The sequence below is a fragment of the Eptesicus fuscus genome, chromosome 5, assembly GCF_027574615.1.
Source record: "Eptesicus fuscus isolate TK198812 chromosome 5, DD_ASM_mEF_20220401, whole genome shotgun sequence".
Taxonomy (NCBI): domain Eukaryota; kingdom Metazoa; phylum Chordata; class Mammalia; order Chiroptera; family Vespertilionidae; genus Eptesicus; species Eptesicus fuscus.
In genome coordinates this window covers 73808230-73836228 of record NC_072477.1, presented here as the reverse complement: position 1 = coordinate 73836228, position 27999 = coordinate 73808230, and the positions used below count along the sequence as shown (strand labels likewise).

Sequence of the window (27999 nt, the reverse complement as noted above, 5' to 3'; positions counted from 1 at the left end):
GATCAATAGGTAGCTATGATACAACCATCCTTTCTCTCTACACTACTGTTGTAGGTTGATTTGTGCCCACCAAATAAATATGTTAAAACCTTTACCCCCAATTCCTGTGAATGTGATCATACTTGGAAATATAGTCTTACAGAATTTGCAGATGTAATCAATTTAAGATAAAGTCATACTGGATTAGGATGTATTGGAATATATTTCTCTATGTTCTGAGGATCTTAAAGAAGTATGCCCTTTTGTGTGTTTCCAGAAATTATTTCATATAAATATTATTCTTTAGAAATATGGGGTCAAGATTATTAAAATTGTTGGTTTACAAATACTTTAAGTAACTCTCTCCTTTCAAAAATGAATGTCCCTCCCTTCTCAGTGAGAAACAAAATGGATTCAATATCGATGTGTATAACAAAATTAAAGTAGAGCAAACAAGAGTTTCTCTCTGAGTTTGACCATCAATAATAAACATCAACAATCAATGAGGGCTCTTCAGAATACAGGCATAATTTAAGAGATCTTCCTGTAATTTACCAGCTGTCTGTATACTCTCCCAATTGCTACTTTCATTTCTTGATTTCTGAATGTGTAAATAATAGGATTCAGGAAAGGAGTGATAACTGCATCAAAGATGGCCAAAAACTTATCCAGATGTGTGGAGGGAGATGGCCACACATAGACAAATATCAAAGGACCAAAGAACAGAACTACCACAGTGATGTGAGCTGACAGTGTGGACAGAGCCTTGGATGAACCAGCTGAAGAGTGTTTCTTAACTGTGAAAATGATGATGATGTAGGAAATGATCAGCATGAAGAAGGAGCCAACAGAGATGAATCCACTGTTAGCTGTGACCATGATCTCTAGTTGGTAGGTGTCTGTGCAGGCAAGTTTGATGAACCGAGGAAGGTCACAGTAAAAGCTATCCAGAATATTAGGACCACAGAAGGGTAATTTTACCACAAATGCCAATTGAACCATGGAGTGGATAAGGCCAGTCATCCAGGCAGCCATTAAAAAGAAAATGCACATTCTTGGGCTCATGATGGTCAGGTAGTGGAGAGGTTTACATATGGCAACGTATCTGTCAAAGGCCATGGCTATGAGCAGCACCATCTCCACACCACCAATGACATGGATGAAGAAGATTTGAGTGATGCAGCCACTAAAGGAAATGACTTTATGCTTTCTGAGAAGATCATAAATCATCTTGGGAGAAGTGACGGAAGAAACTCCCAGGTCTATGAAGGAGAGGTTGGCCAACAGAAAGTACATGGGGGAGTGTAAGTGAGGGTCATAAATCACAGTGAGCATAATGAGGGTGTTTCCCATGATGCTTGCCACATAAAATGTGAAGGAAAATACAAAGAGGAAAAGTTGGATCTCCCAGGAATCCGTGAGTCCCAGGAACACAAACTCTGACACTGCAGAGTGATTCGCTCCATCTGTTGGCTCTGTCGACATTGCTACCTGAAAATGTAAATTGTAATAATTATGTAATAAACTAGGAGGGAGATCAAAGTTATGAAAGCCTTTATCTACACTAGCATTAAAACTGACTGAATATGCCCAGGGCCTCTAAAATGTGACCACGGAGAAATTGGTGGCTTTCATGTGTAGTTGTTCTCTACTACAAAGTTGTTTCTGCATTTAATACCCTCTCTTTCTTCCCAGTATTGATGCTGTAATATTAGTCATGACATAAGATGGTCAACATTAATAACAGGAATTCAATCTCAAATCTTTTTATTTTTTGCTTCAAAACTAATATCTGGCCCCAGTCATATAACTAATTACTATTGCAATCCCTTCCAAGCCTGTAAAGCTTTATCTGACAGACCCTTCTCCTTTTCCTCCCCAGTCGCCACCTCTGAGAACATATTCATCTTAAATATTACTTAATTGTTTACCATACCTATGATGTCTTGCATTATTATTACTAGTATAACCACCAGGTTTTTTCTGCATTTAATACCCTTCTGCTTCCTCCCATGGTAGATACTATGATGTTCTTCATGAGACACAAGATTGATCAACATGGGTAATAGGAATGAATTCAACCACAAATCCTTTTGATTTTTGGGTCAAGACTAATATATTGTGGCTTCAGTCACACAAAACTCTTTATCACTTTTCAACTATTTCATCCATTTCTAAAACCACCAGCGTTATTCTGGCAAACAGATCCTTCCTCCTGACTAACCTACCTCTGGGACATATTTATCATGAAGGTTCATTAAATTTTAATCATATCTGTGAGGTATTGTGTTATATTACCAGCATTTATTTTACTATATCTTGTTTTTTAGTAAATTGAGTACAATTCTAACTCCCCAACCACACTGTAAGCTTCTTGAAGGCGGAGATTGTGACTTATTCATATTTGGATTCACTGAAGAAATGAAAAAGTGGTCCACACAGAGGTACAAGTCCATGAATTGCCTGTTACCAGTTTGCATCGTATTAGGACAATTTTACATCAGAACAAAATTCAAGTGTATGATTTTGTATTTACTAAAGTTTCAACCCATGAAGGATTGGGGGCTAAAAACTAATTTTTCACCAAAGATAATTTGAGAAGCACTGCCCTAGAATACTTACCACATGGTCTGACAAGCTTAAAACTATGAAGGGCATCATGGTGTAGTGAAAAGCATTTTGTTCAAGGCTCTGTGGAAGGACTTGTCATATTATTTTGTAATTTTAGTTTTATTTGGAGAAGCAACATAGCATAGTGAAAAAAATATGGACTTTGGATTCAGAAAACCAAGATTTATACTATGATTCAGCCACTAACAAGCTAATTTGAATTCTTGAAACTCAGTTTATCTATGGAATTGCAATTAATATTAACTTCTCAGAGCAAGTTGTAGGAATAAAATAATTTAAGTTTTGTAATTGTGTATTTAATGCATAGATATTAATATGTAAATATTCAGTAAATTTTTATTTTACTTATCCTTCTTTCATTTGTCCATTATAGTGCTTAACACATGAGATAAATAAATGAATACAAAAATAAAATGGTGTTGGCCAGAAAAATTCCATATTGAAAAGATATTTCAATAATATATTATGATTATCTCCTATCTATATATATAAAACCATAATATGCAAATAGACCGAACAGCAGAACAACTGAACAACCGCTATGATGTGTGCCGACCACCAGGAGGCATGCACGGAACATGATGGGCATCAGCCACGGCAGGATGGTGGAGCAGATGAGCTGGGGCACTGGCCCTGCTCACACCCACAGCCGATGCCCAGTGCAGGTCCCGATTGCTCATTGCCATCAGCAGTTGTGAGCAGTGGCTGCCAGCCCTAAGGGGCAATTGGGGCAGTAGTCACAGCTCGCACCAGCCCCACTTGCACCTGCTGCTGGCTCAGGCCCCAACGGCTCCACACCATCAGTGCCTGGGAGTGGCGGCACTGGGAGCGGGGCTGTCAGCAGACAGGGGACCAGGGCCGCAGTGGGAGGGGCCAGACGGGGGCACAGAGGATGGGCTGAGACCTGCCCCTGTGCCCACCACAGCCTCATGACCTACCGTTCCTTTCAAGGTGCATGAATTCATGCATTGGGCCCCTAGTACATAATAATAGAGTATAACATTCATACTCTTTTAGTGATCAAAATAAAAACCATCCTATATTGATTAAATATATTTCTTTCAAAGTACCCTGTATTTATTTGTAGTACTTACTACAAATGTAATTCATTGGGGGTTTGTTGTTTGTTCTTTTTTTTCTTTTTTTAAAATGAAATATATTGGAATAACATTGTTTAATAAAATTATATAGGTTTCAAGTGTACAATTATATGACACATCATCTGGATATTGCATTGTGTGTTCACCACCCAAAGTCAAATCTTCTTCCATCACTATATATTTAACCTTCTTTACCCTTTACTATTCCCACACCCTTTTCCCTCTGCTAACCACCATACTGTTGTCTGTGTCTATTTGTTGCTTTCTACTTTATATCCCACATATGAGTAAAATCATGTGGTTCTTGACTTTATTTGTTCTATCTTCTGATGAGACTGCAACTCCCATAAAATTAAGGAATACATCTGTCTTATAATTAAATGTGTCCCAAAACCTAGAGTCATACCAAGTACATGATAAGCATATGTAAATATATCAGGAAATAGATATTTGAAAGATAAAAGAGGATGTATTTGGGTGATTTAAAATACATGGAAATATGACTAATTGTATAATTAATGAGTATGAGTTACATGATTACATAGTCCCTAAACAATAGAGTTAAATAAAAAATTAGGGATTATAAAAGTGGAAAAAAAAAAGTCAGTCAGAGAAAAACTAATACCATATGATTTCACTTATTTGCAGAATCTAAAGTACAAAATAAATGAACAAGCAAAATTAAAACACACTCATAGATACAGAGAACTGATGGTTGCCAGAGGGTAGGGACATTGAGGAACTGGGTGAAAAGGGTGAAGGGATAAAGAAGTACAAATTGATAGTTATAGAATAGTCACAGGAATGTAAAATAGAGCATAGGAAATATCATCAATGATATTGTAATAGCTATGTATGATGCCAGGTGGATACTGAAATATCTTGTGGGAACACTTTGTGAAGTATATGATTGTCTAACCACTATGCTGTACACCTGAAACTAATACAAAATAATATTAAATATAAATCATTGAAAAGTAATTTTTTAAAGTGAAGAAGTTTTAGGAAAAAAGAAAAATAAGTGAGATTAAAAGGAAAATATAAAAAAAGATGGAATTGTGCCAACGTCTCTTATGAGAGTTTCTCTATAAGCTTTTATCAGCTATGCACATGGGGCAGAAATGTATTTGGTTTTTGGCTCTATCAAATAGGTAAGAGGAAATTTTAGAAAAATGAATTTAAAGCAGAATAAGACAAATATTAAAAACATGAGAATATATCCATTCAAATATCAGGAAATATAGGAAACTTGAAAAGTTTGAGTCATCACAGATTTAAAGCCACTTCAGATAGTCAGAATCCAAATCTCAAAAGTCCAGAGCAAAAGTCAGAGAGATTTCTAGGTGGAGGTACAAAGATATGTTTATTCACCTAAAATTTGTCATATACCCATAGGGGAAAACTCCTGAGTAATGGTGTGCTGAAACTATCTTATCTTATAGATTGGCTATGCTTTGAACTAACTTTTCTTTAAACATTTAATTATATTCATAATTTTTAACTAATTAAATATCCATGATGCAAAAGACAAGGCCTAACTCTTTGCCTTTTGTTATGATTAATCTTATTTTAATCCATAGGGAATTGATTAATTCTCCAAACAGATTCCCAGATATTTAATCATTTATAGATGAAACAAATATTGGTAACTAAGGTTCCAAATAATAAAGTATTCAAGTTGAACACAGACAGCTGTTAAGTTTAAATAAGGTACTAATATAAATCATCGTCCATATAAATATCCTCCTCAATTTAAAAATATTATGGGTTTAACATCTCCCTCAGCTCAAACTTTCTGCATTTCCGTCTTTAAAATAAACTTGCCTGGTTAGCCAGAGACGGGTAAGATTCCTCAGGGAAGGAACAACCTAAGACAGGCACAGTCGCAGAGGGGCCATCAGGAGAGAACTTGGGGGTCAACAGAGGTGGGGCACAGAACCTCACCACCCCCCTCCCCAACTTTGCAGGGGCCTGAACACTCACCCCTTCTGAAGGAAGTCTCCTGCCCCCATGGCTGCTTAACTTCCCATGCCCAGCTCAAATCAGGACCCAGGTAACAGACAGAGACTTGGCCAACAGCAGCTGCCCTCTCACTCCAACAAGAATTGTTTGAGTTGTCGTGTACCCATGGTGTGGGGAAGTGGGTTTTTGATATCTAAATCCAGCCTACCACCAGGAATGCTCAGGGCCTACTCAATAAGGCAAATAATCCTTTCCACGAATATTTACAGGGTAAAATAAGATTGATGTTAGAGTAATAAATTTGACAGGAAAATAGTAGTCAAGTTTTCAGGCTAATTTAAATTGGCTAATTGAAACAAGCGAATATTCTAGAAAAATTAATTGTACTGGACAAAAAGCAGTTCCTAAAGTGTTAACTAAATTTTTATTGGTAGTTCATCTCATGATAAAATTGCATAACATGTAATGAACCTAAAGCAGTAATATTATAGTGCAAAAAATTACAATTTAAAAGCTATCAAGACTACATTATAAAATTTTCAAAAGCCTCCTAATATTTAAATCAAAAAAGGGGGAATAGTAGAAGAATATCATGTAAGGAAAAATATCCTGTAAGTAAATTACATCTAGAAAATATGTACTTTAGAAAATTAATTGTAAGGCTAAAAGCAAGACACCCATGAAATACACACATGGTGTCAAAACAAGCCAGAGGAAAATCATTTGGGCAAAAAATGAAAAAGGATCCCAAGTCGATTTTATTGAAAATATCCCTTTATTAACTTTTGGTCAACAATATGTTTGTATATTTTCAGAAAACAACTCCGAGACCATGTGGATTCCGGCAACAGAGAGGAATCGACAGGACTACTCCAGCCATGAAGACAGAGGAGAAGCAGTCCAGAGATGGAAGACGCTTACATCGCCTTGCCATACTAGCAGTTAGCAGCTGTGCGTCACTGCAGGTTGCCCAAGACCAAACCAGAGAGGGTCGGACTTGCATTACCACCATTTGTCCACCATCCAGAACTGAAATATCATTGCTGACATGTACACATAAGGAACTGTTTGACATTGAAATTGGGTCTCAAAAGAACTGTTGGCCCAGAAGGAAACTCACTACAGACTGATTCATTTGCCTTTCAGCATAACCATTATTGCTTGTCTCATTTTCAGTTCTTATAAGTGTATTTCTAGTAGCACATGATCGCACTCATCTAGGGGAAATGATAAACAACATAGACTAATGAACAAGAACAGACCCAAAAACAAGGAGGAGGCATGGATCAGACTGTCGGGCCTCAGAGGAGGGTAGGGGAGGCTGGGGATAAAGGGGAGAGATCAACCAAAGGACTTCTGTGCATGCATATGAGCCTAACCAGTGGTTAAGGACAACAGGGGGGTGGGGGCATGCATGGGGAGGAGTGTGGGGTGGGAATGGGGGGATGAGGACAAATATGTGATACATTAATCAATAAAGAAATTTAAACAAAAATAAATAAAATAAACTTGCAACAACGTGGATAGGAACTGGAGAACATTATGCTAAGCGAAATAATCCGATCAGAGTAAGATAAATATCACATGATCTCACTCATATGTGGGATATAATGATCAACATAATTTGATGAACAAGATTAGATCGATCTAGAAATAAATGGTAGGGGAGGGGGGATTATAGAGCAACCAAAGGACTTGTATGCATGCATATTAGCATAACCAATGGACACAGACACTGGGGTGGTGGAGGCTTGCTCGGGGTGGGAATGGCTGGAGGGTCAGTTGGGGGAAAAGAAGATATGTAAAACTTTAAACAAAAAAAAAAAATAATAATAAATAATAATAATAATAAAATAAAATAAAAAATAAACTATCACAAAACACCATCCTTATATTCAAGTAAAATCCTGCCTCCTCTAATTTAAGACCACCTCTACTTTACTATTTATAACTGTGGGAAATATAAATAATTCTTGCCCTAGCTGGTTTGGCTCAGTGGAGAGAGCGTCAGCCAGCAAACTGAAAGGTCCCAGGTTCGATTCCAGTCAAGAGTACATGCCCGGGTTGTGGGCTCTATCCCCGGTGGGGTACTTGCAGGAGGCAGCCAATCCATGATTATCTCTCATGGATGTTTCTGTCTCTCTCTCCCTCTTCCTTCCTCTCTGAAATCAATAAAAATATATTTTAAAAAAATAATAATAAATAAATAAATGTGTCTTTTCAGAAAACTTTTATGTACATAAATTCAACAAATTAATCATTCCTTTAGCTTTCTGTTTGCAAGACTCAACAAACTCAACACATTTTATATTGTCTATGAGGATCTTTTTCTCACTTTTTCCCTTCCATACAAAAAAATTAATATAAAATTAATATAAAACACTCTAAATCATAAAAGACCAAGGAAACTATTCAATCTCTTGGTAGTTTATTTTTTAATTTTCCACACCATATTTTAAAATTCATTACATTGGAAATTATTTATTCAGTTTTGTATTTTTTTATCTCCATGTCTTTTATTTCTATTGAAATTTCTATAAAATCCTTTTCCATCTTATAAACTTGACAAGTTCCTAATAAATTTGCTTCCCTTTTCACAGAAGACAATCAGTTTATACCCATCTCTTTTGAAAATTTAATGGAAAAATAGTTACCCTTTTTTAATATTTTCATGTATCATCAATTTTTCTTGCCTGTTTATTAAGTGGCAGAGGGTGAGAATCATTTCCTTAATCAGCATCGAGATCAGAGCGATTAGTTGCAACCTATGCTGAATCCAAACTATTACAAAACCATTTGACTTTTTCTAATGTCTTTCACATTACTCGAGGAACAATTTAATTCTAAACTAAATGTCAAGGTCAGTTAACCTTTTCCAATATGTCAACAAACTTTTCAAAATTATTCTTTTGTACTATTCAGTTTCATATCCTGGACACTAACTACTTTGCTTTAGGATAACACTCAAGCACTTGAGTATATGGCTCATACTAGTATTCATAGCAATTCCAAAGACAAAATTATGTCTGAACTAAAGCTATTGTTAAATTTATTTTCATCCTTCCATTTTACCTGTTTGAAGAGAACAGCATCTTCCAGGAGTCTGAGATTTTCCTGTGTTCTCTAACACAAAGTGCCATATAAAATCCTGCCATAGCAACAAGTGAAGCTTATTAGAGCTCAAGAGGACAGTGACCATGATACTGCAAAAGAGTGAGTCTAGAAAGAGCTTATGGATCAAGAGACTTTGCCCCTAGAGAACTATTTGGTTTGACCAGAGCATCCAAAAGACCTAAAAATTAATAATAAGACACCAGAGAGGAAGAAGGAAACAAGAGTGGAATATTTTTGCTTGAAATCTTAATGCTATTTTGTTGGAAATTTTATAAATATTGGTAGTTACCCATTAGAATTAATCTCTGAAAATTGGTAAATATTAACTCAAAAAAATAACTATAATCATCTTGATCATCTCCAAAAAAGCCAATGTGCTTAATATTTAGTATAGTTTAAATAGTAGAAGAATGTACACAAGACTTCATTTTTATACAATCATATTTTGAGTAATTATGGATGTGCATGAAGATTTAGCTATACAGAAATTTATTCCAGTGAATAGTGTTTAGAATTGAATGAAACAACGGAAACATATATCAATTGATGATAAATTAGTTATAATGTATCAATACAGTCAAATTATCTGAAACCACTGAAAATCAAGTTCAAACTCTATATAGTACAAAACATGCTGTTGAATGAAATTCTGGGTAGCAAATAGCATATTTATTATGTTATTGTCCATATAAATAGATATCCATATTTGAACAAATAGACAATAAACCTTTTTGATAAGAACTTCAGGACAATGGAATTGTTAGTTGGGAAAACATGCATTTTGACTTTCAATTTTGTATACTTGTATCAGTCCAGTTCCTGCTAGGACAAAAAGGATTGGCACACTTAAATTAAGTAACTGGGAAAGAGTTTTAAAAAGGCACAAAGTCAGTTGGAGAGGGGATAAGTGTAACTGAAGAGGCAAATGAAAGCTATTCTTTTCTCTCTGCATCCACCCTTGTCTTTCATCCCAGGGACAAATAGGGTAGGTAAGATAATATCAGAACAGAAGAAATTGAACATCATAGAATAATTAGCTATTAAATTATTGCAGAGTGATCTAAACCCAAAATGTTAGCATCCACCAGTGTATGTCATATGAATTATGTAAGGGAAAAGGGGGAAGAAATTATAATTAATATAAAACATAAATTTCAAAATCTCCTTTTGTATAGCTGGTCATGAGACCTATTTTGATAACAATTTCCCTCATTTCATCTTATCTTCTATCAGTACTTAGGCTGGACAGGGTACTGTACCTGGTGGGATGAACAAAACTTTATTCCTGTAGATTATCAGCCTTGAGATGATCCTTTGCTTAATGGAATGCCACTATTTTCCACTGGGCAAAGGAGTATTGAGAAGTACTCTGATAAAGCCCCTGAATTCTGGACTTGTCCCCATTGTGGAATAGAAGTCAAATTTCCCCTGATAATTGGGATCTGTCAACCCAACAATGAATACTGTTCTTAGACCCAAATAAGAGAATTCCCTGTCTTGGTGTTTATCCTACAAAAGACCCTAAAATGGCCCTTCTGAGGGGAAGCACGGGATTTGGTTTGGCATGTCTGCAAGGAGGATTCTCCAAAAGGGGCCTCTGAGGGGACCTTGCAGAAGGCAGCAGCCCCTACCTTGACTTTTGCAAACAAGTCCGATCCCCTGGGGTGTTTTGCTAGAATCTCTATGTTTAGTCTTTCAAGACCCGACCTTTTAGAAACATATACTTTCTCAAGGATACCTACCCTGCTGATTGTACCTAGAAGTTATTTTGAGTTCAGCCTCTTGTTACAATAAAAAAACCAATGAGGCAGGCAAACAGGACTGCATTTAGTACTAAAGTAAAAAAGTCCCTTAGCCCTCTCTTTCACAGAAACGTGTGTCAGAACAATATGTTCATCCGTCGCTCAGGGTCTGCTGGTCAGCCCCAGCACCTACCCAGACATACCTTTCATCATGGTGTGAAGATTTCAAGGAACTAAAGAGACATGTCTACCTGGAGCTTATACCCATCCTTCTCGATCAGGTTCTGGTTCCTAAAACCCAGGAAGTTTTTTTCAAATTTCTTTGGGAACGTCCCCAATTCCACAAACCTGGCTTTCCAGGATTTTCTATATATATATAGTTATCAAATAATTATCCTATATAATAAAGAGCTAATATGGTAATTAGACCGGGTGGTGGAACAACCTTCCAGAATGACCAGTGGGCAGGGGGCAGGGCCATGGTGCCACAAGGCAGCCACCACCCTCTGCTGGGCAATCAATGGGGAGGGGGAAGCCTCCACTATCGATTGCCCAGCAGAGGGTGGCAGCAGCTGGGGCTGCGAAGGCCGAGTCCCTTGCATGAATTTCATGCATCAGGCCTCTAGTCCTATATAATAAACGGCTAATATGCAATTTGACTGAACAGCGGAATGACCAGTCACTATGACATGCACTGACCACCAGGGGGCAGATGCTCAATGCAGGAGCTGCCCCCTGGTGGTCAATGCACTCCCACAGGGGGAGCACCACTCAGCCAGAAGCCAGGCTCATGGCTGGCGAGCGCAGCAGTGGTGACGGGAGCCCCTCCCACCTCCATAGCAGCGCTAAGGACCCCTCAGGGGATGTCCAACTGTTGTCTTAGGGGAGCGGGCCTAAACCAGCAGTCGGACATCCCCTGAGGGGTCCCAGACTGCGAGAGGGCACAGGCCAGGCTGAGGGTTCCCTCCCCAGTGCACAAATGTCATGCAATGGGCCTCTAGTTGTATATATTTATCAATATAGACAGGATAGAACATACTGTATTAAAGTTTTGTTATTTTGATTTATAACTTTCAAATATTTTAACATTTAACTAGTAGACTTCCTTTTTAAATTTTCTTTTTCTTTATTGATTTTAAAGAAGAGGGAGAGAGAGAAAGAGAGAGAAAGAGGGAGAGATGCATGTGAGAGAAATACACCGATTGGTTGCCTCCTGTACATGCTCCAACAGAGGATGGAACCTGCAACCTAGGTATATGCCCTGAGGAATTGAACCCATAACCTTCTGGTGCACAGAACGATAACTCCAACCAACTAAGCCACACTGGCTAGAGCGTGGACTTCCATTTTTTGCCTCAGTTCCCACAAATATCAGAGTCAGGTACTTTTCTCTCTGGTTCAGTGATACAAGGGCCCCAAAGTGGCCAAAGACTAGACTCAGCTGTGTTCTCTTTTAAAACATTCTTCCCTGGGGTACTAGGATCTCCAAACCTACTAAACCAAAGTTCACAAGAAGAATAGAAAGCATGAATTTCACCCATAAATTATTTGATCTTATTGTTAGAGTGACTTTTTCTACTTGGCTTCATCTATTCCAGCTTTAAGACATCCTATATAATAAAAAGCTAATATGCAAATGATCATCATGCCCTCATGCCCACACGCCCTTGCACCCCCTGCCTCAGCACCAGGGCCGGGGGACCTGAGGCTGGGCCGGGGGACCTGAGGCCACGCCCCCCAACCCAGGCACCAGGCCGGGGGACCTGAGGCTATGCCGGGGGACCTGAGGCCATGCCCCTAGCCCAGCCCTGGGCCAGGGGACCTGAGGCACACATGAGTGGGCAGGGACTTGACTATGGGTCCCATGGCACAACCCAGACTCTGATAGGAGGGAGATTTTCATATATATTTTACTAATTTTCTTTCATCTCTGACACTTCTATTATAGAGAAAGGGCTAATATCAATATTAAAATATTTCCTCTAATTAATTCCCTTTTAATGTGCATGAATTTCATGCACCAGGCCACTAGTGTATATATATATATGCCACTGATTTAAGATATGTAGTGCATCAAATAAACATCGTCTTAAGCTTACAAGATGTTAACCTCCCACTTGGTACAAACATAAGCATTCTCTAGGCCATTCTACTACTCTATCAAGCCAGTTGTTTCTTGATATTGGAGCACAAGTCCAATGAATTCCATGGTGTAAGCCCATAGTCACATTTCACTTTCTATAAATATGTACAGATGCAATATTGTATGTGACATCATAGATAAAGCAGTAAAGGTATTCTATTAATAAATGGTAGTGCTGACAGCAGCACTGTGGGTGGGAAAGACAAAGCAGTACCTAAAATAAATAAATAAATAAAATTTTATATCATATAAACATATTATATATCATGACATATATTATAATATGTAATATTATATATACCTATAGTATTTTCATATATGTATAGGTATATATTTTATTATTTACATATAATTTGTATATAATACATATTTATAATAAGTATTCATATATACTTATGTATAAATAACTTTTTGTAAGATGTATTTATATATAGAATATTTATCCCTATGGAGTGAGATTAGAGATAAAATTCCTATGAAGAGAAGCATTTCCCCATTTCATGAAAGAAGGGTTTAACTCTATTTAATCTGCCACAGGTAGACAGCTAGTCCTCTCAGAGTAGGGTGAGATATGGTACTACACAGGGTGCTGTCCATTTGCTTTGGTGTTGTAAAGCTTGAGCACTCAGAAGTGATGATAAGCAGATCAGGCTTAGTGAGGGGAAATTCATGTTGTTGATTTTATGCAGAGATGCCAACTATGCTACCATGGCCACTTTTAGTGCCAGTTAAGCAATTCTAGAGCAGCTGGGGAAAGAAGTTGATTGACATCCACAGGGATAGGTGTTTTTGTTCCTGTACAGTGAGTGAATAACCTCTAATAGGATTTTACATGGTCATGAATACTGTCGTTTTCTATGCTTTTCTGAGAAGTCCACCTATATACCTCTCCCCAGAAAACCAATGTTTTATGAGTTTATTCTTTCTTAGGCTCTGAACAACTAAACAAACCATTAGTCCTGCTTACAAATTGGTAAGATTTGTGCCATCTTTCCTTCCAAAGAAAGTGTACAATGAAAGGTATTCCCTGAGGTTCTTTCCACTAGAAGGGTTTTCCTTCACCGTTATTCTTCAAGGCAATCTCTGAGAAAAGTTTAAGGCATAACATCATAGCTATATATAAACCAGGCTGTTTTTTTCTCCTCCATTTGGGAGTGATGGGGTCCCCATTTGTGTGGAAAGCTAACAAATAGAAATTGTTCTCAATTAAATGAGTTATTCTGTTAGTTATTATCAGAGATCCATAGTGTGGGAGTTAGGATAACAGATCCTGAATTCAAACTCTAACACTTTGAGCCAGGCTTATTACTCAATAGACCTTGAGGACTTTTTATTTAATTTATTGGAGTGATATTGGTTAATACAATTATATAAGTATTGAGTACAAATGAGCTTGGGAATCTTCCCTCCTCTTGAATTTTTTTGACTAGTTGGTAAAATTCACCTGTGGAGCGATCCAGTCCAGGACATTTGCTTGTTGGAAGTTTTTTTTATTACTGCTTCAAATTCATTAGTTGTAATCTCTCTATTCATATTTTCTGATTCTTTCTGATTCAGTTTTGGAATATTGTGACCTTGAGAACATTTAACATCTTTGTGCCTCAGATCCCTCCTCTGAAAAATGGGGATAAAGAGGATGTCTGCTTCATAAAATTCAAGGTAAAACACTTAGAGCAATACCTAGACTTAGACTGCACAATTTCTGGGTAAAGAAAACTTGCACACATATTTTATAAATATTTTATTTTCTATTTGTTGAAATATTTTACATTTATTTTTCTGGGAGAAGCACAATGATCTCAGTGTGACTTACTAAAGCAGAATACACAATTCATCAATCACATTGTTTCCCATAAAAAAAAAAGGAACATCATTAATTGTAAATATTTGGGAGGAACTTCAGGCCTACAAAATAGAATTTAATCAAAGATCTCTCTGAACACCACTGTAGACAAAAAATACTGTTAATAATGAATTTTAAACATTTTTAATAATTAATGCAATGGTTTAAAATTCATTTTTAGTATGTCCTGAACAAGGAAATGTATGTTAGCAGTAGAAATTAAGAAAGGATTTAGAATTGATAAAGAAGTGCTCAATACTAATGGGTATTTACTAGGAAGAAGAAATACAAATGGGAGGTGTAAAGATCACTTTTCAAATAAACCTATAAGAAAAAGTTAAAAGAGTGAAATATGAGCAAAAATCCTACCTAATAATAGACAAATATGCAAATTGACCATACCTCCGACACACCCACAAGCCACGCCCACAAGCCACCCCACCATCCAATCAGAGCAAGTATGCAAATTAACCCAAACCAAGATGGCTACAGCCACAGAGAGCAAGGTTTCCTAGGTAACAGAGGAAGCCAAGCTTTCCGCCTGCCCTTGCGAGGCCTAAGCCTCCACTCAAGCTACAAAGTTTCAATTATAGAAGGTAAACAAATTCAAACAAATGGCGGCAGAATGGATCTTGAGAGAGCAGGCCAAGGTTGCCGCCGGCAACAGGGGAAGCAAAGCTTTCTGCACACCCTGGCTGGGCCCACCTGCTTAAGGCAACAAAGTTTCAATTATAACCCCAGCACAAATGGCTACCGGCCTGAAGGGAGGCCCAGGCTTGGCTCCGCTCCAGGCTACAAAGTTTCAATTGTAGAAGGAAAATAAATTCCAGATACCAGGGCCTCCACTTGGGTTGCCAGGGGGCGTGGCTGGCCTGCAAACCACCACAGGCCCCTCGCTCAGGCCGCCCCATGCCCCAAGGGAACCCCACCCTGATCAGGGACACCCTTCAGGGCAAACCAGCTGGCCCCCACCCCTGTACCAGTCCTCTATCCTATCTAATAAAACAGTGATATGCAGACTGATCATCACTGCAGCACACAATATAGCTGCCCCCATGTGGTCAAAGATCCTGCCCCCATGTGGACACAAGATGGCCACCACAAGATGGCCAGCAGGAGAGGGCAGTTGGGAGGCACCCAGCCTGCAAGGGAGGGCAGTTGAGAAGGACCAAGCCTGCAAGGGAGGGCAGTTGGAGGTGATCAACCCTGCAGGAGAGGGCAGTTAGGGATGACCAGACCGGCAGAGGAGGAAAGTTGGGGGCAAACAGGCTGGCAGCAGAGTGGTTAGGGGGTGATCAGGCTGGCAGGTTAGGGGCAATCAGGAAGGCAGGCAGGCAAGCAGTTGGGAGCCAGGAGTCCTGGATTGTGAGAGGGATGTCCGACTGCCCGTTTAGGCCAATCTCAGATCGGGCCTAAACGGGCAGTCGGACATCCCTTGAGGGGTTCCATATTGGAGAGGGTACAGGCTGGGCTGAGGGACAACCCCCCTCCGTGCACGAATTTCGTGCACCGGGCCTCTAGTTTAAATATAATATTGACTTGAAGGGCAAGGGCACTGACCTAGGATCCAGAGATAGTTTCTGATGCCTGACTATCTCTGGTGATATCTGGCTGTGTGTCTCTGGAAACATTCCAGTCACCCTTCAATTCCTCAGTGTTAGCATGTACAACTGAGGGGATTAGAACAAATGATATTGGTTACTCATTCTAGCTTTAAATTCAAAATTCTAATACAGAATTAACAATTTCCCATATTGACAGATAGAGGAGCCTGATAAGGAGGCAAAATATCTTGATACTGGGGAAGTAAGAGGTAGGCAGATTAGGAAAAAAGAAAATTAAAATCAAAACAGTTATGTAGTAAATAGATGAAAATAATATGAACGCATATTCCATCTATCAATAGAATAATCTGTCCAAAATAGAAAAAAGATAAACCATTATTTGCTCAATTACATGGCACTTTCTTAGACCATGTAAGTTATAAAAGACATATGATTTGCTCTTTAACACTTTGCTGTACAGAGTGCCAAAGAATAGCATCATTTCTAATTTAATGATGAAATAGATACTATAATTTAATAGATACTAGATCTCTAGGCATATAACATGGCCTAAGTCTTGAGTATTTCTCTGAAATTGCATAATGTTTCCTCTGTATCCAGCATGAGGGAGAATCTGTAGTTCCATATCATCAAAGCCAATTCATTTACAAAATCTTCCTGTAATGCACAAGACGAATGCACAATCTCTTTATTGCCATTTTCATTTCTTTGTTCCTGAATGTATAGATGACTGGATTCAGAAAAGGGGTGATAAATGCATCAAAAATAGCAAGATATTTGTCCAGGTGTGATGTGGGAGAAGGCCATGTGTAGAAAAACATCAGCGGCCCAAAGAACAAAACCACCACAGTGATATGAGCTGACAAAGTGGAGAGGGCCTTGTATGAACCACCTGAAGAGTGTTTCCAAACAGTGAACAGAATAAATATGTAGGAAATGACCAGCAAGACAAAAGATCCCACAGAAATAAGCCCACTATTGACAGTAACCATGATCTCCAGTTCTAGTGTATTTGTGCAGGCAAGTCTAAGGAGCCTAGGAAGATCACAGTAAAAACTGTCCAATACATTAGGGCCACAAAAAGGCAAATCTACCACAAAAACTAATTGAATCAATGAATGGATAAAGCCAACAATCCAGGAAGTGACTAAAAAGTATAGACACATTCTTGGACTCATGATAGTCAGGTAGTGGAGAGGCTTACATATAGCCACATATCTGTCAAAGGCCATAGTGATGAGCAGTACCATCTCAGCGGCCCCAACAGCATGAGTGAAGAAGATCTGAGTAATACATCCACAAAAGGAGATGGCTTTGTGCTTCTTGAAAATATCACAAATCATTTTAGGGGCTGTGATTGAGCAAAAAAATATATCAACGACAGAGAGGTTAGCCAGGAGGAAATACATAGGGGAGTGCAGGTGAGCATCCAAGGTTATAGTGCACACAATGACAAGGTTTCCCATCATGCCAGCCAAGTAGAACAAAAAGGAGAGGACAAAAAGTGGAAGCTGAATCTCCCATGAATTGGTGAGTCCCAGGAACACAAACTCTGATACTGTGGACTGATTCATTCCATCCATTGTCTCAAACACCAAGGTCAGTTTTCACGTTATCTAAAAGGAAGAAAATGAAAAAAAAAAATGTATAGCCAAGTGTTAGTATTCCAGAAAGAAAGTCTTCAGTCCATGAAAACAATCATAATATTAACATCTCACACAACCAAATAATCTTCATTACATGTACACTGGACTTCTACTTAGAGGAGTCAGTTGGTTCCCACATGACATTATGGTTTTTAAAACTACTATTACAAGTTTAATTATATTTCTGGATCTCTTTTACTTTTTCTTTCTTTAGGATTACATGCATATTTTATATCCTCCTGTCCAATGTGTTCTACTTCAATAACATATAAGTTATCTTCAAATACTTTTGACTATGATTTCTTATGAATTAATAGTATTTCAGCCATTCATATCGCCACCTAACAATTTTTTATGAACAGCATATAGCTTCCAAAGTCTCTCTTCTGTTACTTATATTGTTCTATTAGACTTTAAAATTTTTCTATCTTTCAACTTTCAAAATTTCTCTCATTCTATTCTCCAAAGCACAGAATCAAATTCTCAATGTCCCAGCTCTAATGTTTTCTCATTTGTGAAAATTTCCAAATCTATGCATTTCTATACTCCCTCTGCACTGTTAGCATTTATTTTGCTCTGCCTTTCATAATTATATAAATTTCCATCTCTCAAATTAAAGTATAGCTTCTTGAGTACAGAAACCATGTCTGGTTCACATAAGCAGTCCCACCTCCATCACAATCACCAGTAGTGACTAATATAGTCATTTAATGAATACTTAGCACTTGTTGAATGAAGAAAGAAATTAATGGACTGAAGAATGACTCTGAAGACAAAAAAGTGAATTATAATTCAGTAAGGTTCATATTAACAGTACTAGAGGCCCGGTGCATGAAATTTATGCACTGGGGGAGGGGGGTGTCCCTCAGCCCAGCCTGCACCCTATCCAATCTGGGACCCCTAGGGGGATGTTTGACTGCCGGTTTAGGCCTGATCACCTCTAAGTGCCCTCCTCTGCTGGCCAATTTGGTTCTGATTGGTCGGTTTCTATGCCAGTCAGCATCAAAAGCTCTGCCTCCTAGGCAGCCATTGGCTCCTCACAGTTGACCCAGATTTGGTCCTGATTGGTTGGTTTCTATGCCAGTCAGTATCAAAAGCTCCGCCTCCTAGGCAGCCATTGGCTTCTTGCAATTCACCCAGATTTGGTTCTGATTGGTCAGTTTCTATGCCAGTCAGCATCTTCGGACCTATCTCTGGGCCTGATCATAGAGGCGGGACTGATCAGCAGCTGCCCCAGGCTCCTGGCGAGCAGCTGAACTGCTGACCTCTGGGAGAGAGATAGAGAGACTTGGCTGCTGGTGAGGGAGAGAAAAGCAGGGTCTGATCACCCTGCTTCTCTCTCCCAGCCTCATCAGCAGCCACTGCCACTGCTGATCAGCCCCACCTCTCTCTCTCTCCGAGAGGTCAGCAGTTCAACCCTCTCACCTGCTGCACAGGCAGCCTGGTGAACGGTGGAGCCTCCCAGTCGTTGTGGATGTGACGGACCCAAGGTTTTTATATATTAGGATGTTTTGTGTTACCAATCAGGAATAATCACAGGATCCCAAGCCTCATTCCTGTAACTGTTTACACAAAGTAATATTAGCACAAGAAAATTCTGTCATCAAAAGAAATATGGGGTCTCAAATATTAATTTAAAAATTGTGAATAAAAGACCTTTAATACACTTCAAAATGGGAGGAACTCATTTATTTTATAAGTAATACTCACTTTTTCAAAAAAATCTCAATTTCTCACATAAAATATGTGATGAGCTGAGACAAACAATCTCCTCCTCTAGTGTGTACACACACACACACACACACACACACACACACAAAGGATCACAAAAGATAAGAACTCTGCCACATAAAAGTTGTCTCTTTTCTTTCTCAAGATACATTTTGGATGGGTAAAAGAGTGACAGATATTTAAAAAATAAACTGGGTAAAAAGAGCTGGGCAGTGTCTGTGTCTGTAATTGAGAGAGGATGATGATTAATATAAAATCCAGAAAGAAAAAAAAACCTAAAGGACATTAGACAGATCCCAGTATAGGGAAATAAAGACAAAATTACAATTTTTAGGGATAAAGAACTACCAGAGAAAAGCCATCAGAAGTCCACGTTCAATGGGATGTTCCCGATTTAGTACAACATTTAGTGAAATAATCAATATAGAAAAAAACATAGGAAGTGACCTGCTCATTATCACTAAGGTAATTGGTGAGAGTTTATACCAGAATCAAGCACCCTAAATCCCATTAAAAGTTGTTTTCATTAAATAGCTTTTGTTTTAGTTTCCGATTTCTGCTGTAACAAATTACAAGCAATGGTGGCTTTAAAAATACAAATGTATTACCTCACAGTTCTGGAGATGAAAAGGCCAAAATGGGTCTTCCAAGCTTGCCTGTATTCTTTGGCTCATGAGCCCTTCCTCTCTCTTCAAAGTACATCACTCTAACTTCTGCCTCCATTGGAGTACATCACTGCAACAGCCTCTCTGGCTCTGACTCCCACCCTTCTCTTATAAGGACCCTTGCTATTACACTGGGTTAAACCAAATAATCCAAGATAATTTTCTCATCTCAAATATCTTAATCACATCTGCAATGTCCCTTTGGCCATGTAAGGTAATATATTCACAGGCCCAGGAATTAAGACATGGACAACTTTGGGGGCCATTATTCTGCACACCACAACTTTCTTATGTGTAACCAAGTATTTTAGGAGGAAAGGGAAAATATTAAAAACTAATCAATGATTCTGACATAGGGAATTTCAAATAGCTTATCAGGAAGGTGAAAGAGATATCAGAGGAAGAACAGATATACTGTGTCCTGACTTTTTCCCTGAAACTACATTTAAGTGACTTGACTCCAACTACATCTAGACCAAGCCCAAACAACTAATGTCCACTAATGAAGGAAGCCTATGATAATTATCCAATTAATATGTTCTTGGACAAGTAGTTAACCACGTGTATAATTGACTCCTGAATGGTTCTCTACATGATTTTTGTTCATTAATTTAATAAATATTTTGAGCACCCAGAATTCCAGGCATCATTTCAGGCACTGAAGACATAGCATTTTCAAGAATTCTTGCCTTTAAGGAGTCCATATTCATGACAGAAAATGCAATTTTGGCCTGTTAGATGCAGCTCTTCCTCTCTAGAAAGAATAATAACACTTGAAGATATGCTGTAATTCATTAGTTAATTTTTCAGTACCTGAGTTCAGAGAAACAAGCAGTAGCCAAGATACACTTCCGCCAAAGAGGGGGATTCAGTTTCATAGGACCCCCTTTCTAACTCGCTAAATTTTAATAATTCTAACTTCTTAATTTTGTTTCTCTAACCCTAAGAATAGTAGCTGTTTCCTATAGTTGTTACCTTTTTAATAATATATTAGAGGCCCGGTGCACAAAATTCGTGCACGGGAGGGGGAATTCCTCAGCCCGGCCTGCACCCTCTCCAATCCGGGACCCCTCGGGGGATGTCCACAGGGATCGGGCCTAAACTGGCAGTCAGAAATCCCTCTCACAATCCAGGACCGCTGGCTCCTAACCGCTCACCTGCCTGCCGATCTGATCCCCCTAACTGCTCTCCCCTGCCAGCCTGATCCCCCTAACTGCTCTCCCCTGCTGGCCTGATCACCCCTAACTGCCTCTGCCTTGGCCCCGCCACCATGGCTTTGTCCGAAAGGACATCCGGACAGTAGTCCAGAAGGTGTCCAGTTTAATTAGCATATTACCCTTTTATTAGTATAGATAGTCGGCTTTACATGCTTTTAAATACCAAGTTAAGAACTTTATAACTGGTTCACCTTTTTTATTTAAGTACTAGAGACCTGATGCATGAAATTCATGCAAGAGTAGGCCTTCCTTCCCCTGGTTGCCAGCACCGGCTTCCCTCTGGCACCGGGACCCAGGCTTCCCTCGCAGCCCTGGCTTCATCCAGAAGGTCATCTGGTCTAATTAGCATATTATGCTTTTATTATTATAGATAGTAGTTATATATTAGTTACATTAGTTTCAGGTATATAATATAGTGATTCAACATTTTTATACCTTAGATGTGATCACCCCACTAATGTTAGTAATCATCTGTCACTGTGCAAACTTACCACAATATTATTGACTATATTTCCTTTCACCTTTCTCACCCACCAAGACCCCCTCACCCCTGATCCTCTGGAAATCATCCCTTCAGCCTATGTTTCTATTAGTCTGTTTTCTTTTGTTTTGTTTGTTCACTCGTTTGTGTGTGTTTTTTAGATTCCACATATAAGTGGAACAATATGATATTTATCTTTGACTTATTTCACTATCATAATTATTTGGACTAATTGAAAAAGCAGCTCAAAAATGATAGTGGAAGAAAGATTTTATGGCTTTTTCACTCCGACAACAAATACATATGTGGCATCTATAAAGTGCTAAGCCTTAGAGATAATATAAAGATGTGGAAGAAAGGAATGAAAAAATTGAGCATATATAAAATGAGACTATAAGGTTATCAGGACAATTTTAAGATTTGTGTAAACTAGTTTATGACTTATAACCAAATCTCTGTGTCATGAACTATGAACTAACAAATCAAATTGTCTCTAGAAATAGATAGAAAAATAAAGCAAAAAGATTACTAAAGGAAGAAATGCTTCTAACCAAGTTTTTTAAGGCTCCCATTAAGTGGGAATAACAATGAGAATATACTATGAAGTAAAATATAAGTGGTGCTTCTTCTACATTGAAGTTTGAATAGCAAAAACTAACAAATAAGAACAGCAAAAGAAATAGTTGTAAATTTGACTGTTAATGAATTTATAAGAAATAGAGTTAGCAAAATTAGAAGAAGATTTATGAGGTCATTTAGAAAAACAATATGAGATTTTGTATGACCGAATCTAATCAGAAGGCAAGAAGGACACTTTAAAAAAAAAATGTTAAGTACATTTTTAAAATCAAAAATAAAATTCATAGAAAGATGAGAAAAAAGGAAAGCAAAGCAAAATTGGATTGTAGGATGCAGCAGATGAGCAAGATCCGTTAAATGAAAAATTATGACCAAGAGGAAGAAATGGGAGAACAGGAGCTTGTTCAGATTTGTAATCTTAAAAGCCCCAGGACCCAAAATTAATTTGTAATTGCACCTAACATTAGAATTTCTTTCTTTTATACTAATATACTGAATTTCTTAGTTTTACTTACATTGCTAAGGGAAGGGTACTCCATTAAGCTGTTACTGACAAACAAGTTAGCAGATGGCGTTCCTTAGCTCATATCTTATGCAGGCAAGAAATGAATGTTTTGACAACAAAGATATTAGTGACCCATTTTAAACCTGATTCATTACCCAAAAAATGATTAGCTTGGCTAGGTTGCTGCAGAAGACAGGTAAAGAGCAGATGAGCTCAGCAGGAGAGGAGCAGACCCCAGGAATAAGAGCTAAAGCTGAGAACAGGAGAAATGGGGTCAAAGACAAAAATGTACCTACTTTACAATCCCTTAAAGAGCAAAGGAGACAAAATAATACCAAATAAAAAATATCAGCAGATCTGAAAACTTACCCAGTTCCTGTCTTCAAGTCTTAAAATTTCTTAGCCATCTATTAGTTCAGAGTTATATAATCTCTGAATGGCTTCTAGTGAGAGATGCTAGGTTCTGGGTGCTTGATCACTTTGAAGCATCCCAGACCCTCCATGTCTCCTAAGACCATTGCCATTATTAGATTTTTCACTTTGAGTTCCCTAGTTCTGATCTATCTATTACTCTCAAGAATTATAATGACATGAATTATAGCCATCACTTATTTAGACTACTTAAATGATCGCATATAACAAATGCAGATTCTTAATGAAATGATGATTTAAACATCTTCAGCTATATGGATTTAGAATTGGACAGCCTCTTAAAATAGAGTCATAATGATGTAACATTTTAAAATTGGGGGTGGGGGTGACAGAGAGAGAGAAGTTCATTATCCCCAATTAATAAAATAATTTTGGCTGGAAGAGATCTAAAAATATATTCTGACCCAATTCCTTTGTCTTGTTTCTCCACCCAGGATATGTAAGTTTTGGGGTTTTTTTTTTTTTTATCAGTTCACTAGGTTTGAGAATTCATTTTCTTCCTTGGTTTCCTGCTTTTTATTAACATAACTAGAGGTCCAGTGCACGAATCCATACACGGGTGGGGTCCCTCTGGATGGCCTGCAGGAATAGAGCTGAAACCCGCAGTCCAACGCCACCTATAGCTCCTACCTGCTGCTCCCCCTCATCCTGGTCCCACTGTGCCTGCCACAGGCTTGCACCCAATCAGTCCCGATTGGGAGAGGCTTGCACTGCCACAGCAGCACTCGCCAGCCATGAGCCCTGCATCTGGCACTCTCCCCAGGGGAGTGGCCTGCAGGATCAGACCTAAACCAGCTCTCCAATATCCCCTGAGGGGTCTCAGATTGCGAGAGGGCACAGGCCAGGCCGAGGGACCCTACCGGTACATGACGGGAGGGCTCGAGGGTGTGTCTGGCCCATATCGCCCAGTCCCCATAGGCCAGGCCCCAGCAGCAAGCTAAGCTACCAGTTGGAACATCTGCCTCCGGGTGGTCAGTGCATGTCATAGCAAGTGGTTGAGCAGCCTTAGCATATCATTAGCATATTATGCTTTGATTGGTTGAACAGTCGACTGGTCACCAGACACTTAGCATATTAGGCTTTTATTATATAGGATAGCACAAAAGTTCTTCATTACAAAAGGAAATTTTTCTTCTTTCAATTAAGCCAATACCCATTTAATTCTTTTCTGTGAATATAAAGGTGTCAGAAAACCTCTCAGAAACATGTTTAATATCCTTAAACTTGGTGAAATCAAATAAGGATCACTCATCTGTACCCTCTAGATCTATTCACCTCAATTCCTTTAGCCTGTCCTCATAGAATTTACCTTTTATCCCTTTATCTTTGTCACTCTGTCCAACCACTCCCACTTCACCACCAAACATTTCATGATAGTGACCTACAAAATTTTTTTATAAATGTTTTAAAACACAAATAAAAAACAGAAGGATTGATTGCTGACTGTTAAACATTATACATTTTTTTTTCCTCTGTTCCTCCATCACCTAGTTTTCACTGATACTATATTATTTTAGGGTGAGATATTTAGATATTTTTCTGCTAACCAAGTTTTCAAGCACTCTTTCTCCACATTGAGTTTATGAAGTTGGGGTTTTATTTTTTTAACTTTACTTATTACTACTACCCAATGAACTTTCTCCTCTTCATTTCTTAGTTATCTAAAGACAGAAGTGAAGCAGAAAACAAACTTGTTATGAGACAACACACACATTTGTCTTCACTTTCAGTACTAGTGACTGTCTCTAAAGAATCCTGGGTCCAGTTAACAAATCAACCTACATCCTAGTCCTGGCCACAGTGTGGACTCCAGACTCTGCAATGTATCTTCAGTCAAACCTTTGGATCTCCAGGTCATTTCCAAGTCCTAGATTAAAAAGTAGGTTAATTCTTGCTCTCCATATCCACAACCACTCATATTTATTCTCCTGTTGTGCTCATCATGTCACTACCACCACCATCTGTTCTTCTTGCCTTCAGGTCAAAGCTTAATTGATACAAACAAAAAGCAAAATGTTACCTGAGTGTTTCTCATGTTGAAGTTTATCTAATTTAATATCTTCTTCTTGTTGTCAACTTCACCCCATCCGTCCCTTATAGCTATTCACAGACCGTTATCTCAAGAGGTATTCAAAAATGTTTCCATAAATGGAAAAAATAGCTAATTAACTGCACTGGAGGATAGTGACCAAATAAGGCTATGGTGACCTGGGTTACATCAATTAGTCAAGAAAATTTTCTCCTAAAACTGTATTTGTTGTGATTAAAGCAACAATGGGGAAAGCTGATAATGAATCACAGGAGAGATAAATGACACTGGAATTTACAAAACTCAATCTCTGTCCTTTTTTTTTTTTTTTTTGCCACGTTAAATCCTATTACAATGAAAGAAAGCATCCCTATGTCATTTGATAATATTTACTTTCCAAGAGATACAAATTACATGAAGCAGCCTTATAAATATTAATTTTCTCTATACATAAATAATCTAGGCAAGTGAAAGAATAAACTATAAAAAGTAATTTAAAATAGTTTATAGTGTGACTTTTATAAATAATAAATTACCATATTGTAATAAGCACTTTGAAAATATGAGCTTTTGTCTAATTCATATTTGGGTCTTCCAAAGCAACTTTTACAGTTTCCTGAAATGAGGGAGACCTAATATACATTTGTTGAACTTAACAAAATAATTCAGTCACTGAAATAATTCCATTGTCCCTTACTGTGCTTGTCATTTGGAAGCAGTAATAAAGTGAATAAGGAGGTTCACTTCAAAATATCTGTCTTTTTTATCCTCAGATACATAAGATTGAGGTAATCATATTACTCCATAGGATATTATTAGCATGGTTTACAAAGGGCCCCTCTCTTGTTTTACTTATTTATTCTCTTTAGTCTCCATTCTCCATTTTTAATCTCTTTCCCTCAGAGGCAATAATTCTAGTGTTTATAAAATGTGTCCTGATGTTGTATGTTTTATCATAAAACATGTATATTATTTTATACTAAAGGCCCGATGCATGAAATTCGTGCAAAAGTAAGCCTTCCTGCCTCCGGCTGCCGGCACTGGCTTCCCTCTGGCACCCGGGACCCGGGCTTCCCTTCAGCCACCAGCAGGCACCCAGGACCCGGGCTTCCCTCGCAGCCCTGTCTTGATCCAGAAGGTCGTCTGGGAGGACATCTGGTCTAATTAGCATATTATACTTTTATTATTATAGATGCACATATATAGTAAGATATATATGTTATATATATTATTTTGATTCTTTTTTAATATGTTTTTTATTTATTTCAGAGAAAGGAAATGTAATGTGGTATCCTGGATTGTACTCTGGGATAGAAAAAGGACATTAATGGGAAAACTGGTGAAATCTGAATAAAGTCTAGTATTTAGTTAATAGAAATGTACCAGTGTTGATTTCTGTTCTGACAAATGTACCATAGAAATGTAAGATGATAACATTAAAGGAAACTGAAATTGAGTGAGGTCTACGTAGGAACTATCTTTGCAACTTCACTGTAAATCTAAAATTATTCCAAAATAATAAAAAAAACTTTATTTTAAAATGAAAAAGAAATGTAAAATATGGTTGAATAGATTTATTAAGTGGAAATCATTCATGAACATTTGTTGAAACTCTGCTATTTGGCAATCAGACATTCAAGATGCAAGATGAATATTATAATGATGCATGTCAGTAAAAACTTAACAGTCCAATGGAGACATGAGAGTTGGAAACTGAGGAAACAAGATCTAAAATATCAGAAGGGCCCTGGATGGGTAGCTCAGTTGGTTAGAGCATCATCCACATATGCCAAGGTTGTGGGTTTGATCCCTGGTCAGGGCACATATAAGAATCAACCAATGCATGCATAAATAAATGGAACAGAAATATATATATATATATATATATATATATATATATAAATATTATATATATATATACCTTATATATATATATATATATATATATATAATCTTTCTCTCTCTAAAACCAATCAATATTTTTTTTAATGATAAAAATAAAATGACAGGGAGGAGAGGAAGAAGATGGCAGCTGGCAGGACAGAGGTGAGGGAGAGAGTGTGAGTGAGTGAGGGGGGTGAAAAGGGAGTGTATGGATGTGTGTGGTATGTGTGTGAGTGAGTGAAGAGTATCAGGGGGTGAAAAGGGAGTGTATGGATGTGTGTGGTATGTGTGTGAGTGAGTGAAGAGTATCAGGGGCTCGAAGACCTGGCTCTGCTGGACAGGAGCCCCTGCCACCACTGCAGGCACTCCCCGGGCTACAGGGCTCAGACACAGAGCCCACACCATCTTGAAGGGGAGAGCAGCCTCCTCTAGGAACTCAACATCACCATCACCCAGATTGGCCTTGGACATTGCCCAGGACCCTGCAGTCACACCAGCCAAAGTCCTGCTGCCTCACCACAGACCTGAAGACCCTAGGACGTCCACTTCCAAGGGCACACGGCTCCTGCAGCAGCAAATGGGACTTCCCCCTCCCCGGCTGCCAACCTCTGGACACCACAGTCACACTGATCCAGCTTGTGGCCCCCTGAGTCCGCTGCCCAGGCAGGTGGCTCCCAGGTGCCTCTGTGAGTCGCTGTTGAGCATGTGTATCCAACCAAGGGCACACGGCCCCTGCAGCAGAAACTCAGAC

General features: G+C 38.4%; 2 protein-coding genes across 3 annotated transcripts; both read right to left on the bottom strand.

The window, feature by feature from the left end:
* Positions 1-510: 510 nt before the first annotated feature.
* On the bottom strand, positions 511-8955 carry LOC103287266 (olfactory receptor 4F3/4F16/4F29-like). Of its 2 annotated transcripts, XM_054715574.1 has the most exons (2): positions 8938-8955; positions 511-1431 (listed from the first exon to the last, which is right to left on the bottom strand). In XM_054715574.1, the coding sequence occupies exons 1-2, from the start codon at positions 8953-8955 to the stop codon at positions 511-513; spliced, it is 939 nt and encodes a 312-aa protein (XP_054571549.1). The 2 variants fall into 2 exon arrangements, with proteins under 2 accessions (XP_054571549.1, XP_008141167.2); XM_008142945.2 differs by lacking the exon at positions 8938-8955 and having other exon boundaries at positions 511-1464.
* Positions 8956-16723: 7768 nt separating this feature from the next.
* On the bottom strand, positions 16724-17671 carry LOC103287267 (olfactory receptor 4F15). The gene has a single exon (XM_008142946.3). It carries the CDS (start codon positions 17660-17662, stop codon positions 16724-16726), a length of 939 nt encoding a protein of 312 aa, XP_008141168.2. The 5' UTR covers positions 17663-17671.
* Between the last annotated feature and the right edge of the window lie 10328 nt (positions 17672-27999).